This window comes from Octopus bimaculoides, chromosome 1 (genome assembly GCF_001194135.2).
Source record: "Octopus bimaculoides isolate UCB-OBI-ISO-001 chromosome 1, ASM119413v2, whole genome shotgun sequence".
NCBI classification, from domain to species: Eukaryota; Metazoa; Mollusca; class Cephalopoda; order Octopoda; family Octopodidae; genus Octopus; species Octopus bimaculoides.
This window is the reverse complement of record NC_068981.1, coordinates 58,352,651-58,365,773: the sequence shown is the minus strand read 5'-3', so window position 1 is coordinate 58,365,773 and position 13,123 is coordinate 58,352,651. Positions and strand designations below refer to the sequence as shown.

General features: G+C 31.7%; 1 protein-coding gene across 1 annotated transcript in view; it reads left to right on the top strand.

Annotated features, from left to right (window-relative positions):
- LOC106873407 (terminal nucleotidyltransferase 4A) overlaps positions 1-12,122 on the top strand; it is a 53,273-nt gene extending 41,151 nt beyond the window's left edge. The window contains exons 6-11 of the mRNA XM_052967002.1: positions 1,943-2,083; positions 2,778-2,991; positions 4,566-4,689; positions 6,277-6,450; positions 8,382-8,526; positions 8,771-12,122. Of these exons, the coding sequence (XP_052822962.1) occupies positions 1,943-2,083; positions 2,778-2,991; positions 4,566-4,689; positions 6,277-6,450; positions 8,382-8,526; positions 8,771-9,205 (1,233 nt within the window). The 3' untranslated portion in view covers positions 9,206-12,122. The remainder of the gene's footprint in view (positions 1-1,942; positions 2,084-2,777; positions 2,992-4,565; positions 4,690-6,276; positions 6,451-8,381; positions 8,527-8,770) is intronic.
- The last annotated feature ends 1,001 nt before the right edge of the window (positions 12,123-13,123 follow it).

Here is a 13,123-nt window from a genome sequence, read left to right as displayed (position 1 = left end):
CTCTCTTGCACACCACAACTGATGCTTCTTAGGTTCAACTTTTCTCTCAAGGTACTTTCACTCTGTCGAGTATGCACACTGACATTACACATCCATCGGAGCATACTGGCTTCATTCCTTGCGAGCTGACGCATGTCCTCAGCAGTCACAGCCCATGTTTCACTGCCATGTAGCATGGCTGTTCGTACACATGCATCATACAGTCTGCCTTTTACTCTGAGTGAGATTCCCTTTGTCACCAGCAGAGGTAAGAGCTCTCTGAACTTTGCCCAGGCTATTCTTATTCTAGCAGCTACACTTTCAGCGCACCCTCCCCCACTACTAACTTGGTCACCTCGATAGCGGAAGCTATCAACTACATCTAGTATTTCTCCCTGGAATGTGGCAGAAGTTGTTTTCTGCGCATTTTCAGTATTTATTTCTCCTGAACATCTGCCACATACAAAAACTAACTTCCTAGTTAACCTTCTTTTGATATTGCTGCACCTCTTATGTGTCCATAGCTTGCACTGGGTACATCGTATAGAGTTTCTACCTATGCCTTTTCTACAGATTGAGCAGGGCCATCTACCTGAAGGGATTTGTGTTTTGTCTACCTTCCTACTTATTAGGACTTTGGTTTTAGCTAGGTTGACTCTAAGGCTCTTCGATTCTACTCCTTGCTTCCACACCTGAAACTTCTCTAGTTCTGATAGAGACTCAGCAATTAGTGCAAGGTCATCAGCATAGAGGAACTCCCAGGGGCAGCCTGTCTTGAATTCCTCTTTTATAACAGCTCACCTGTTTCTCTTCTCATTTTTGATCACTCTGTCTCTGTCTAGCCAGATAGCCATGTACTTCCTCTACAAGAAGACACTTGTTTCTGCCTCTCTGTCACACTCAAACCTTTCATCATCTGACACAAGATCAACTCCTCCAGTGCCCCCTCTCTGAAAGGATTTTTGTCTTACAAGTTACTTGCTGACCCTGCCAGTGTTGGTGTCACATAAAAAGTATTCAGTTTACACTGGAAAGTGGTTGGCATTTGGAAGGGCATCCAACTGTAAAAAAACATGCCAAAATTGACCTCCTCTCTGTTGGTTCCACGTAAAAAGCACTCTGTCCACTCTGCAGGGTGATTGGTGTTAGGAAGGGCATCCAGCTGTAAAAAAAAAAATGCTAAAACAGACACAGCTCCCATCAAACTGTTCAACCCATGCCAGCATGGAAGGTGGATATTAAACGATGATGATGGTGATGATGAGTTTGCTGTTTTATTATGTAACTTGTAACCCTCAATTTTACATTGCTAATTTTCTTTCTTTTACTGTTTTTTTTTTATTAATCAAGCTACTAGTGTACATGTACAACAAAGTGTAAGCATTTTGAGAGAAAAATTAGGCATAAGAGGCATCAGTTGTCTGTAAGAGAGAAGACTGCCTTGGTATGATCATGTGATGCATATAAACAAGGACAGCTGTGTAAAGTACTGATCTTGGTATAGGGAACCTGGGAAAGATGTAGATTCAGGAAGTCATAGGATGAAGTGGTGCAGCATGATCTTCAGATGTTGGATCTCATGTAGGCGATGACAAATGCTTGAGACTTTTGGTGGTTTGCTGTGCTTGAGAAGACTTGTTAAGTCAAGCGAAATTATAGTTGTGGACAGTGCCAGTGACACGTAAAAGACACTCATGCTAGTGTCACATAAAAGGTACTCACTACACTCTTGGAGTAGTTGGCATTAAGAAGGGCATCCAGCTGTAGAAACTAAACCAAAATTGAACTGGAGCCTGGTACAGCTCTCCAGCTTACCAGTTCCAGTTAAAAAAAATTTAACCTATCCAGCATAGAAAATGGATGCTAAATGATGATGATGATGATGAAGATATTAAAGGCAAATTTTGCATTGGTGTTTCAGTAAAATTTCTAAAAGTTTTTCTTCTCTTATTTTATCTTGTAGAGTTATATGGAGGAGTTTCCACACTTGAAATACTTGGTACTGGTGCTCAAACAGTTCCTTCTACAGCGAGATCTCAACGAAGTATTCACTGGTGGAATCAGTTCATATTGCCTTATACTTCTCACTGTTAGCTTTTTACAGGTAAATATTTAAACTGTTTCAATTCCTAACATTGGACTTTATTTCCATTGATTTCAACTATTGCTAAAAAATATGTTGACAGCAATAATTATATTAAAAATATATGTTGATAGTATTCCTAAAATGTTATTTAAAAACTCTTGAAAAATCCCAAATTTTTAGTGATTCTCTGATTTACTGTTTAATGTCATATCTTTCTCTGTTGTTGCAGTATCCAAAGTCTTTCCTTTACATCTCTCCATTGTCTCAGAATTAAGTACATTGACATGAAATTATTCTTATTCCTTAGAAAGAAATCATTTTTATAAAAAGCATTTCATAGCCGAAAGATTTATTAGTAAATCTAAGTTACTTGTTCCATTTGAGAATAGTTTAACATTCAACCCACTGAAATATTGCAAAATACTTATCCAAATATTGAGGTATAATTTTAGCTGGTGCTATAGAGTGGTACTAAGATCCTAGTTTGTTAGTTAGCACTTAAATTTAAATTAAGCCATTTTACTCCTGTCATTATGGAAAGCCATTGTAAGAATGGGTTCCACCCAGCAGCAGTGTCAGTCACAGCTTTTAGAAAGGCAAGTGCCTAATAATCAAATAATTGAAACCTATTTTTTTCCTCCTTGCATATATATTTTACTTTATTTTGTTGCTATCAAAATTTTCCTGTAAACTTTCTCCGATTTATTTCCAGCTTCATCCTCGATTAGAAGCTAAAACTTCTAACACAAACCTTGGAATACTATTGATTGAATTTTTTGAACTTTATGGTCGTAATTTTAATTATCTAAAGACTGGTATTCGAATTAAGGATGGAGGTTCATATGTACCGAAAGAAGAAATTCAGAAAGACATGGAAAATGGTTACCGTCCGTCTTTGTTGTGTATTGAGGATCCGTTGACAGTTGGTAAGCTTTTCCAATAATCTGTTAATTTCCATGTGTGTAACTGGTTTTTGTCAAAATGTCAAATGTTGAGGGTTATTTGTTAAATTTCATTGTGAAAACTCTATATAACCCTTTTTCATTCTCATAAATAAAAGAATGTCAATATTTTTTATTATGTCTCTTTCATGTTTTTTTTTTCATCTCCAATTAGTCTATTTCTTCTTGTCATTCTGTCTGTTTGTCGGTATTCTCTTTATCATTTTTGCTCATGTATCAGTTCTCTTTTGTTGAATACAATTCTTAAAAATTCAGTTATTAATATAAAGATAAAGGAGATACTTATTCTCATGGTTTAAAACTTTTACTACTACATGATAAACTTACATTCTAATGTAGGATTACTTAAAATTTTAAAATATTTCTTTTCCAAGAACTTTCTATGTACTTTAAATCTAAAGAACAAAACTATGGTAATGACCTAGGAGTGTTCATAATCTTTTTGCAAGGATGGGGAGAATGTAAATATAGGAGATCTGGGCAACACAGTAGACTACTAAAATCATTGAAGTGCTAGGTGGTGGTAAACCAAGCTACAGATTTAATGAGTCAGCAAAGGAGCTGCTACACAGTCACTCAATGTGCTTGAAATAACAGCCAAATTTCCTTCAAATCATACCATACCTTCTTAAAAATAGATGCATTGGATAATGTGTTCCTGGGTTCTCTGTACAGAGGAAAAATCAGGATGGCCATGCCTGATATACTTTTAATTAGTAATCTAGTCAGAGTTGACTTGGGACTAAGGTTTAAAAAAACAAGAACCCTACCACATTAAAAAACTAACTCTGGAAATTGGCAGGCTTAGCACGATTTCCATCTGCTCAGTTTCACTCAAATCTTAAGTCCACCCAAGTCTAAGTTAGATGGTATACTCCGCCCAATGTGCTATGCAGTTGGATCAAACCCAGAACTACATAATTGCAAAATGAAATTCTTAAGGCCATGTTCCAACTATGGTTTGAGCAAGAAATAAGTGGAACTCTCATTTGAAGAAATTGAGTTTGTACTAATGCCTGATCTATGTCAGCATGGAAAACGGTTGTTAAATGATGACGACGACGATGATGATGTATTCTACAAAATAGAGCTCACAAAACATTTTTAAGGACTATATGATTCATGAAGTTTGATAATAAAATTTGTCACCAAAATGCATGTTGAATTTTTTTCTTTTAGTTTATGGTCATTCTTTCTTGTAGTAAAGAGACTTTGAAGGAAAACAAAATGCTTTCACTCCCCATATCATTTAAGACACATTCTTCCCTCCTTCAAACTTATATCAAGAAAAATTGCTAACTATTAGAATGTAATTTTCAACCATGAGTTTGCTATTTTTGCTGCTTCTATCTTCTGAGATTTAAAAAAAAAAAAAACAAAAAAAAACAGAGCAATGAAAAAAAAAACTGCTTATTATCTTAGTGTTATAAGAAAGGTATATGTCAGACTTAAGCTGTTGAGTTGTAGAATATTTCACTGTCTATTAGAAACTTCGCTTTCTACATTCTTACCTTTTGGTTTACTTCCTTGATTTACAGGAAATGATATTGGTCGGAGTTCTTATGGTGCTATGCAAGTAAAACAAGCATTTGAATATGCTTTTCTAGTATTACGACATACGATCTCCCCTCAGCATGCTTATGTTCTTCGAGAAAATCAAAGGTGAGGTTAATTTATTTGTTTTTTTAAACTGTGTTGATTTTAAGTTAAGAAATTTTCTTATTTTGTGTTCACTTGAGCTTATGTATTGGTTTTGAAAATGTTTACCTACATGTTTTTTCTACATTGGCAAATATAAACTTCTGTATTTAATAAATCATGTGATACAACTTTTGCTGATGACAAGAAAATAAAGTATCTGGAATTGACGCCTGGACTTAGCAAAAAAAAAGAAGAAAAAGTCATTGGTTAATATTATTTTCACTGCTTCGTTTGTTAAATTTACTTACATTCATTATCTACTGTTTATGTTGTAGGTGGTGTCTTTAAAATATACAATTTGTATAATTTATTTAGTTTATTGCAATAAGAATTCTTACTTGACTTGTGTACCTTGAAATGGTGGCATGAAAGTGATACAGAAAATAAAATTAAAAGATTACAACCTTTATCTTAGCAATTGCTTCAATACCACGTTTCTAGTGAAAACCTTACCACCAATGAGTTTGCCTTGTTTTGGATTGTCCTTTACCAACATTTTAATATTATTACTGCTTCTACTCAATACAACATAAGTTGCCCATTGCTGAATACTGGTGATGGTAGGATGATGCCAACATTATTGAAGCTCTGTCCGTGTGATTTGTTTATAGTCATTGCAAACGCTGGGATAACAGGAAACTGTCGTCTACTCCATACTAAAGGGAAAGGTCGTCTCACTGGGATGGAAGTTGATGTATGGAATAAAGGCCTCCTTTCTTATTTCCACTAAGTATTTTTCCATGAATGAAAAAGATCCTGGTCCCATTGAGTAAACCTTTCATTAGGTTCAACTAAAATTATCAGTGAACTGATAGCAAACACTATATATGGTAAATGTACACACACACACACACACACATTGAAACCAAAATATTAGAGCAAATGATCTTTGTAAAATATAAACAAAATATTTTACCTGTGAAATGATTCTTCTGAGTATCCCCTAACCCTATTTTATAGGGAAGCCTCTGCAGGCATATATAACGTAGTAGGATGTGCCAGACATGATAATATTAAGTTTCCAACTAACTGTTCTTTTCAATGATAATCCTGTTAATTATTTCAAAAAGAACCTTTCCCAAGGTCTTATGTTGCAATAAAGAATACATTTTTGATTGCTAACTTTGTTATATTTCCTTCATTACAATATACATATATATATGTATGGTGAACATGATGCTCTCTTTACCACTTTCTCTCACTCCCTGTCAGTCATGGGTATTACTCTCACTACTTCTCTTTCACTGAATTACTATTTTCTCTCCTCTCCCTTCACTTATACTACTCTCTCTCACTTCCTCGTACTGTGTAATTTTGGATTATATATATATATATATATATATATAAATAAACACTACACTCATATTAGAATATATCAAATTTGATAAGCTTATTCTAGATTTATTTTTTCACATTTTAAAAAAGTAGCCAGTTTATTTCAAAGCATGTATTCCATATCAACTGAAGAAATGTAAATATATGTTGATTTTTAACGTATGAAAGTTATGATACTAATTCAGTATTTTTAATTTGTTTTCTTTCTTTTAGTATTCTTGGTAGAATTGTACGAGTAACAGATGAAGTTGTACAGTATCGAAAATGGATTCAAGAGAACTTCCCTAGTAAACAACCATCTCCTCCAGTTTCTGTACCTTGTAACCAGGAAATAACTAAAGAAGAGCGTAATACAGATGTTCTTCGTCAATCACAGCAAGTAAATAGGTACGTTAAAATCTCTATAATAACCTGCTTGTTCGTTTGCCCATTATACTTTAGTTAGTAAAGAGAGGAGGAGTGTGAGTAGGGAAAAAAGAGGTGAGGAAATAGAGAAAGCTGTATAATAAGGCCAAATGTGCCACATGGTTAGTTGAAAGGAGAGATGAAAAGAGAGAGAGAGAAAATTGTTAACATACTGTAGGGTGGAGAGGGAAAGGTAAAGAGGAAGAGATAGGTTTAGGATACAATATTTAGCAGAGGGTGATGTTCTGGTGGTGAGGTTAAAGAAAGGCAGATAGAGAGAAATGGACAGGGGAGGCGGTTACATTAAGAAAGAGAGAGGGGCAGATAGCGTTTGTATTGTCAAAGTAGATACATCAACAGCAATGAAATGAGCTTTGTTACTGAAAACTATAGTGATGATGGTGGTGTGTTCATAGTGAAAATACTTTTTTTTTTATTGAATTAAATCTATAATATTCTTCCACCTGTTCATTCACACTTTTATGCTTTATTTTGTTAGAGAGGAGGTGGAATGAGAGAGAATAGGGAATGTGAGAATGAGTGAGAGAGCAGATAGCCAGCTGATGCATTATTCTGTCACTCAAGTGGTTAGTGAAAGTGAGAGGTGAAGAGAAAGAGACATGAAGAGGGGGATTTTTAAAAATCATATATTTTGTGACTGGAAATGAAGTAACTTAGCAAAATAAAAATGCTTATCGTCCTTTCTTACATAGCTTCTCTTAATCTTTTTCATCCCGTGGAATTTCCACGGGTCCCACCAGTGTTTCTTTTATTATTTATGTTAAGTAATTCAGTAGAAAATAAATGGTATTTAAAAAAAATTTTCTTAAATTTTTTCAATCCCTTTTTCCATAGGAATAGGTGTTATATATCCTAAAGCTTCTACCATTGTTGGTAACAAAGGGCCTTTCCTTCAGAGTGAAAAGCAGATTGTATTTGCTTGTGTGTGAATAGCTATGCTATACAGCAGTGAAATATGGGCTGTAACTATAGAGGACATATAAAAACTTTAAAGAAATGAAGCTAGTGTGCTTTGCTGGATGTGCAGTGCCAGTGTGCATGTACAACAGTGTAAGTGTCTTGAGAGAAAAATTGACTAATATCTTGAGGTTCCGCATTGACTATAAAGAGAACAGAAGTGTACCACTGCAATGGTCGTTTGTGTGGATGTATGTGTGTGAAGTTTTCTGCTTTGTACCTTGTCTTTAGGCCATTGTATTAAAATTAATGATCATGTTAAATTTAGTGTTGGCTCATAAGCCAATAATGTGTCATATTGAATGCCCAATATTTGGTACTCCATGTGATCTTAGTGAGTGAGTTTTGCCAACTTACAAGGACATACTAAAATGTGTTTTATTTGAACAAGAAAAAGGAAAGAATGTAGTTAAGAAAAGTCCTTCAATTAAACAAATTGTCAAGATTGTAGCAGAAAAGATAATTCTTCTTTGGCAAAAGGCATCCATCTCTTGTGTTACAATTGAGTCAGTTAAACTGAAAATCTTAAACTTTCATCCAAAGTACCAAGCATTACTAAAATCTGTGAAAAATAGAAAAAAATGTGCCATTGTTTCAAAGAAAGTGTAATGTGTTTTAAAACAATGCAACAAAAGATTTATTTGTGTAGGCAGCTTACTTGATTTAGGTTTTACTGAAAGTTGATTGTTGAAACTTGCAAACTTCACTTATGGAAGCGACAAGTTTCATTATATAAGCCACATATAGTATGACAACTTTTCTTTCAGTTTTAACTTTTTTGTCTTTTCAAGCAATTAGCAGTGTTATTTTTTTAGTAATATAATTGTTAATTTTTTTATAGTTATTTTTAACCTGTATTTGGAAAAAAAACTTCATTATTTCATTTAACATTTCTTTTTTTTTTTTTTTTCATTTGATTATTTTGGAACTTCAAGTGTCAGCAGTAGTTCAATTGTAAATAACCATTGCAATGCAAATCCGGTGATGGAGAGTGAAGCTTCAGATTCTAGTGGCTCAATATATTGCAAATCTACATCTAGTTCTTCTGCTAGCTCCAGCTCAAGTATAGCCAGTGATGAGGTATGTTTTTAACTTTTAATGATATTTATGTTTCCTGGTTAATGAAAGTTACCAGCTTGTTATATAATCGATACTTTTGATCAAGAATATAAAGTAGAATTTTTGTTTTCTGCTTTACATTATAAGGGTAATTTACTTTTTAATGTAAATTGATCAACATTTCATAATTTCTCTTCACAAAATAAATGTTTAGCTTCACTTCTTATATTTAAAATGTAATGAAAGCTTTTCATATCTATTTCAGGAATCAGATTGCAGTGCAGATGGTAACAACAAAGTTAGCCAGCCTACTAACACTATGAACAATAAATCATCCTCTCAAACATCTGTAACTCGAAGTAGAGATCAGAATGTAGCTCCTGGGACTGGAACAAAAATTAGAGACAATAACACAATAAACACTTCATCATCTGCACATTCTTCGCCTGTAGTTACAACATCAGCTAATGTGTATCGACGAATACCAAATAGCACATATAATCCAACCTATAATCTGGGTAAACCTCTTGATGTAAGTGGACTGAACAATACCAAATATCCTTCCCAATATAATATTGGTCAAAACACTCACAATATGCAAGTTAAGAAAATGATTCATCAAAATAACAACACAAAACGACGGAAAAACACAACCAAAAGAGATGGTATTATCGCTCCTGGCAATGGGAGCAACAGGTGATCTTTCTCAGGATAACTTGGGTTTAGCCCATGGTTGTTCATATACATTGCTGGTGTTTTGACCTATCAACTCAGCCAGTATTTAATGGTTTCATACCATTTCTGCTTTGTTTTGATACAAAGCATGTAATAATTAAGATAATTATTCCGAATCGGAAAAAAAAAAAAAGAATGTTTCCAGTACTTGATTGGTTGAAGGTAAACAAGAAAAAATTAAATAAAAAAAAAAGGAAAATGTAAAATGATTTTTAAAAAGATAAAAACACCTCCAAAAACCCCAAAAAAATCCCCTCCAAATAAAAGTAATATTAGTTGAGATCTCAGTTGAATATCAAAAAAATGTGTATATATGCATATATATATATATATATATATATATATATATATATATATATATATATATATATGTATGTATATAAATGTGTGTATATGTATACATACAACTTACATATACAGATATATGCATGTGTGTGTGTATATATATATAACATGTATACATATGTACTTGTGTGTATACATGCACATATGCATGTGTTCATGTGTGTGCATGTATATATATATATATATGTAAATACGTGTGTGTATATAATATATACAGACAGACAGACATACATATACACACATACTTCAAAATTTGTAAAATAGCTTATGTAAAATACTTTCACTAGAAGTGTAACAGCAAGAGAGCATCTGTAGCTGCTCAATTTTTCTAGTTTTTCTTTATTTACAAGTATTAAAAAAAAAAATGAGAAAGAAAAAATCTTTAAAAAAATATACTTTTTCTCCACTATGAAAATTACTGAATCTCAATCTTATATTTCTCCCCTTTGTTTTCTTCTCCCTCTCCAATCTTATAGACCTGTCAGATATCCTCAATAAAAACAGGATTTCTGCTAGGTTTTAATGGAAACTGAACCCAGCCAAGTGCCATGCTGTTGAGGAGTTGAAATTGTTTAGACATTCCATGAATTTTTTTTATATATAAATATATGAAGTAAAATTTGTATGTGTGTGTGTATGTGCGTAAGAGTGTGGGCACCCCAGTGTGTCTGAACACATGCATTCTCTGTTCATTAGTAAAGCCCCTTCATACTTTAGTTATGTATTTTAAGGAGTTGGGAGATATTGTTTACAAAGAAAATTATCTCTTTGCCTTTCACTGAATACAAGATCATTCCAATATATAAGTGATTTGATTTTAGATTTGGGTGGGGAGAATAAAGAAAACATAAAAAATTGGAATTGGGTAATCATGCTAAGTAAGTAGTCTTTTAGAAATGTAAAAGTTGGTTTAGGATTTTTGAGGACTTAGAGAGGGCCTTTCAAATTAATGCATTTTCTAATTAGAATAATGTAACAATCTGTCTTCTATGGATAATGTTTTCATCCACTTTTTCTCTGATTCTGAAATTTAAATGTAATATCATATGTATATAAGGAAATTGTGGAAAATGAAGTTTCAAACCAGGAATCTATATTTGTTATTTTATATATTTTAATACTCCCTATCTATATGCATAATTAGTTATCACTAGATTTATATATGTATTCTTTTTCATGACAAAAATAGTGAGAAATATCTATTTAATGGGCTGACTACTTTAGATATTAGCAAGAGCATATTCAATGGAATTTCTTTTTTTCTTTCTTATATTTAAATGTTATTGTAAGTAAAATTGTAAATAGATATCCTCCTTCACTTTTTAAATTTAGAAAAACCTGTAAACTGATAGGACATTAAGCACAATAAATGTATAATTTGGTTCTTGACCTTATTTTGTAGATTTCTTCACATGATGATTTCTTTTAGTTTCCGTCTTCTGTTAGAGTTTTGTTAAATTCACTCATCCATACATTACCCAAAATCATTTTTTATCTCGTTAATTGTTTTAAAAACACTCTAAAATTAGAAAAAGTAAACTGTAAATAGTTTTAAATATATTTTAAATTTAATATTTACAAAAAAGTTAAAAATAATGAAAACTGGAAACTAAAATATACAAGATCATGCTTCTTGGATACACTTTGTATCTTGGGAAAATAAAATAAATGAAAAAAAAAAAAAACACAAAATGTTAACTCTGAATATCTTTTCCTGAAACATTTTCAACATTAGTAAAACCTAAAATCACCTGATTTTGCTCACTACTTACTATGCTTTTGACACATTCATGGCTAATTTATGTGTATATTATGTATGTATTTCGAACTTGTATCTAAATATTTTTGTTAAACTGTTATGTATATTTTGTTAAAACTTGATATTTTTTTTCTTTGATTTCTGTTGAAGTTACTTTTTGTGTACATGATTGTTAAAGTAAAAGTTGTCATTTAAAAAAAAAAATTTGGAGACAGGAGTTGTAATCATCTATATGCCAAATGAACATGCTTTACAATTCTCTTGATCGAAGATTTAATTAAAAAAATTTTTGTTTTAGTTTACTGTTAGGACAATTTGATTTACTGTTACTGTAAACTATTCTTAATTAGATTTAAGGCTTGTATTGTTTTAAACAAAATTAATCTCATTTTGTTTGATTCTTTTGAATTCATTCTTATTAGAGAATCATTTTGTCTTGTTACTTAAAGGCTCTGGTTGCTAAATTAGATAAATCCAAATACATAATGTCAAGAAATCAAATAGTATGAGGTTTTTATGAAACAGGTTAGATTATGGGATATAGTTTCGAAGCTGTCAAATTAAATTCCTTATTTCGTTACAGACTTGCATGGTATTCTCCCTAAACCAGTAATTAAATATGATTTTAGATACTTGCATTAAAATTAATTGATATATTATTCTCATTAATTATATTCATTATTTATCCCTGGAATGAAATATATTTTTCAGATCACACTCGGTTTCCATATCTGATATAGGAAATATAGAAATATATTCTAGAGGATGTGGTGTAATTTTTCACTGAAGACTGAGTCATTTGCTTTTTAAAAAGGGTTTGTAAATATAGCAACGTTTAGTCTGCAGACTTTTTGGTTAAACTAAAACTAATGTTTTAGTTTAAAGAAATTTATTTGATATCATCTTGGAATTTTTAAAAGATTTTCTAAGGCAAAAAAAAGAAACCTTTTTTTATAATTTGAGAAACCTTTTTTTATAATTTGAGACTCAGTTTATATTTTATATCTATTTGATAATTTATTAAACTTCCTCTTTAATATACTTAGTATGCTAACTGAATATATTTTTATAGCTTCAAATATCTCACTTAAAGATCCTTTTCTTGATAATATTTCCTTCTTTGCCTTTAAAAAAAAAATCGTCTCCTCCTTTTTTTTGTCACCATCGCTTAGGATAGATAGGGAAATTTTAAAAAATGGACTTCATTTGTGAAATAATCGAAGTATGGATATTAATAGATTTTTCAGGTAAGAGACTTGTACACAATTTCCTTTTTGATGGTCTATTTATTCATTCATATTTTAATTTCAGTGTGGCATTTAATTAGATACAGTTAGATCAAGTAAAGAATTTTTAAAATTGTATTTTGCATTTTTGTCCTTGAGATCTGAAGTTCATTTGTATTTAGTTGGCATTTTGTTGATAGATTTCATAGGATCTCTGTTTTAAAAGATGCATCAAGAACCATTTTTGTAATTCCTACTTCAAGTATAATTTGTATAACATCTTTGTTTACATATTTGTCTTTTATAATTGAAAGATCCACATTCTGCTTATTAGACTGAATTTATAATTTTACCTGTTTACTGCAGAAAAAAATGGGATTTTTATGTATTTTTCATTTTCATCTTTCATAGCTAGACATATGCCACATGCATACACACATGTATGAATATATATGTACATATTTAAACATGTTTAATTATATATTTTGTATACATACATGTGTGTGGCTGTATACATATATATCTATGTATTTGTATGTATGTATGTATGTGT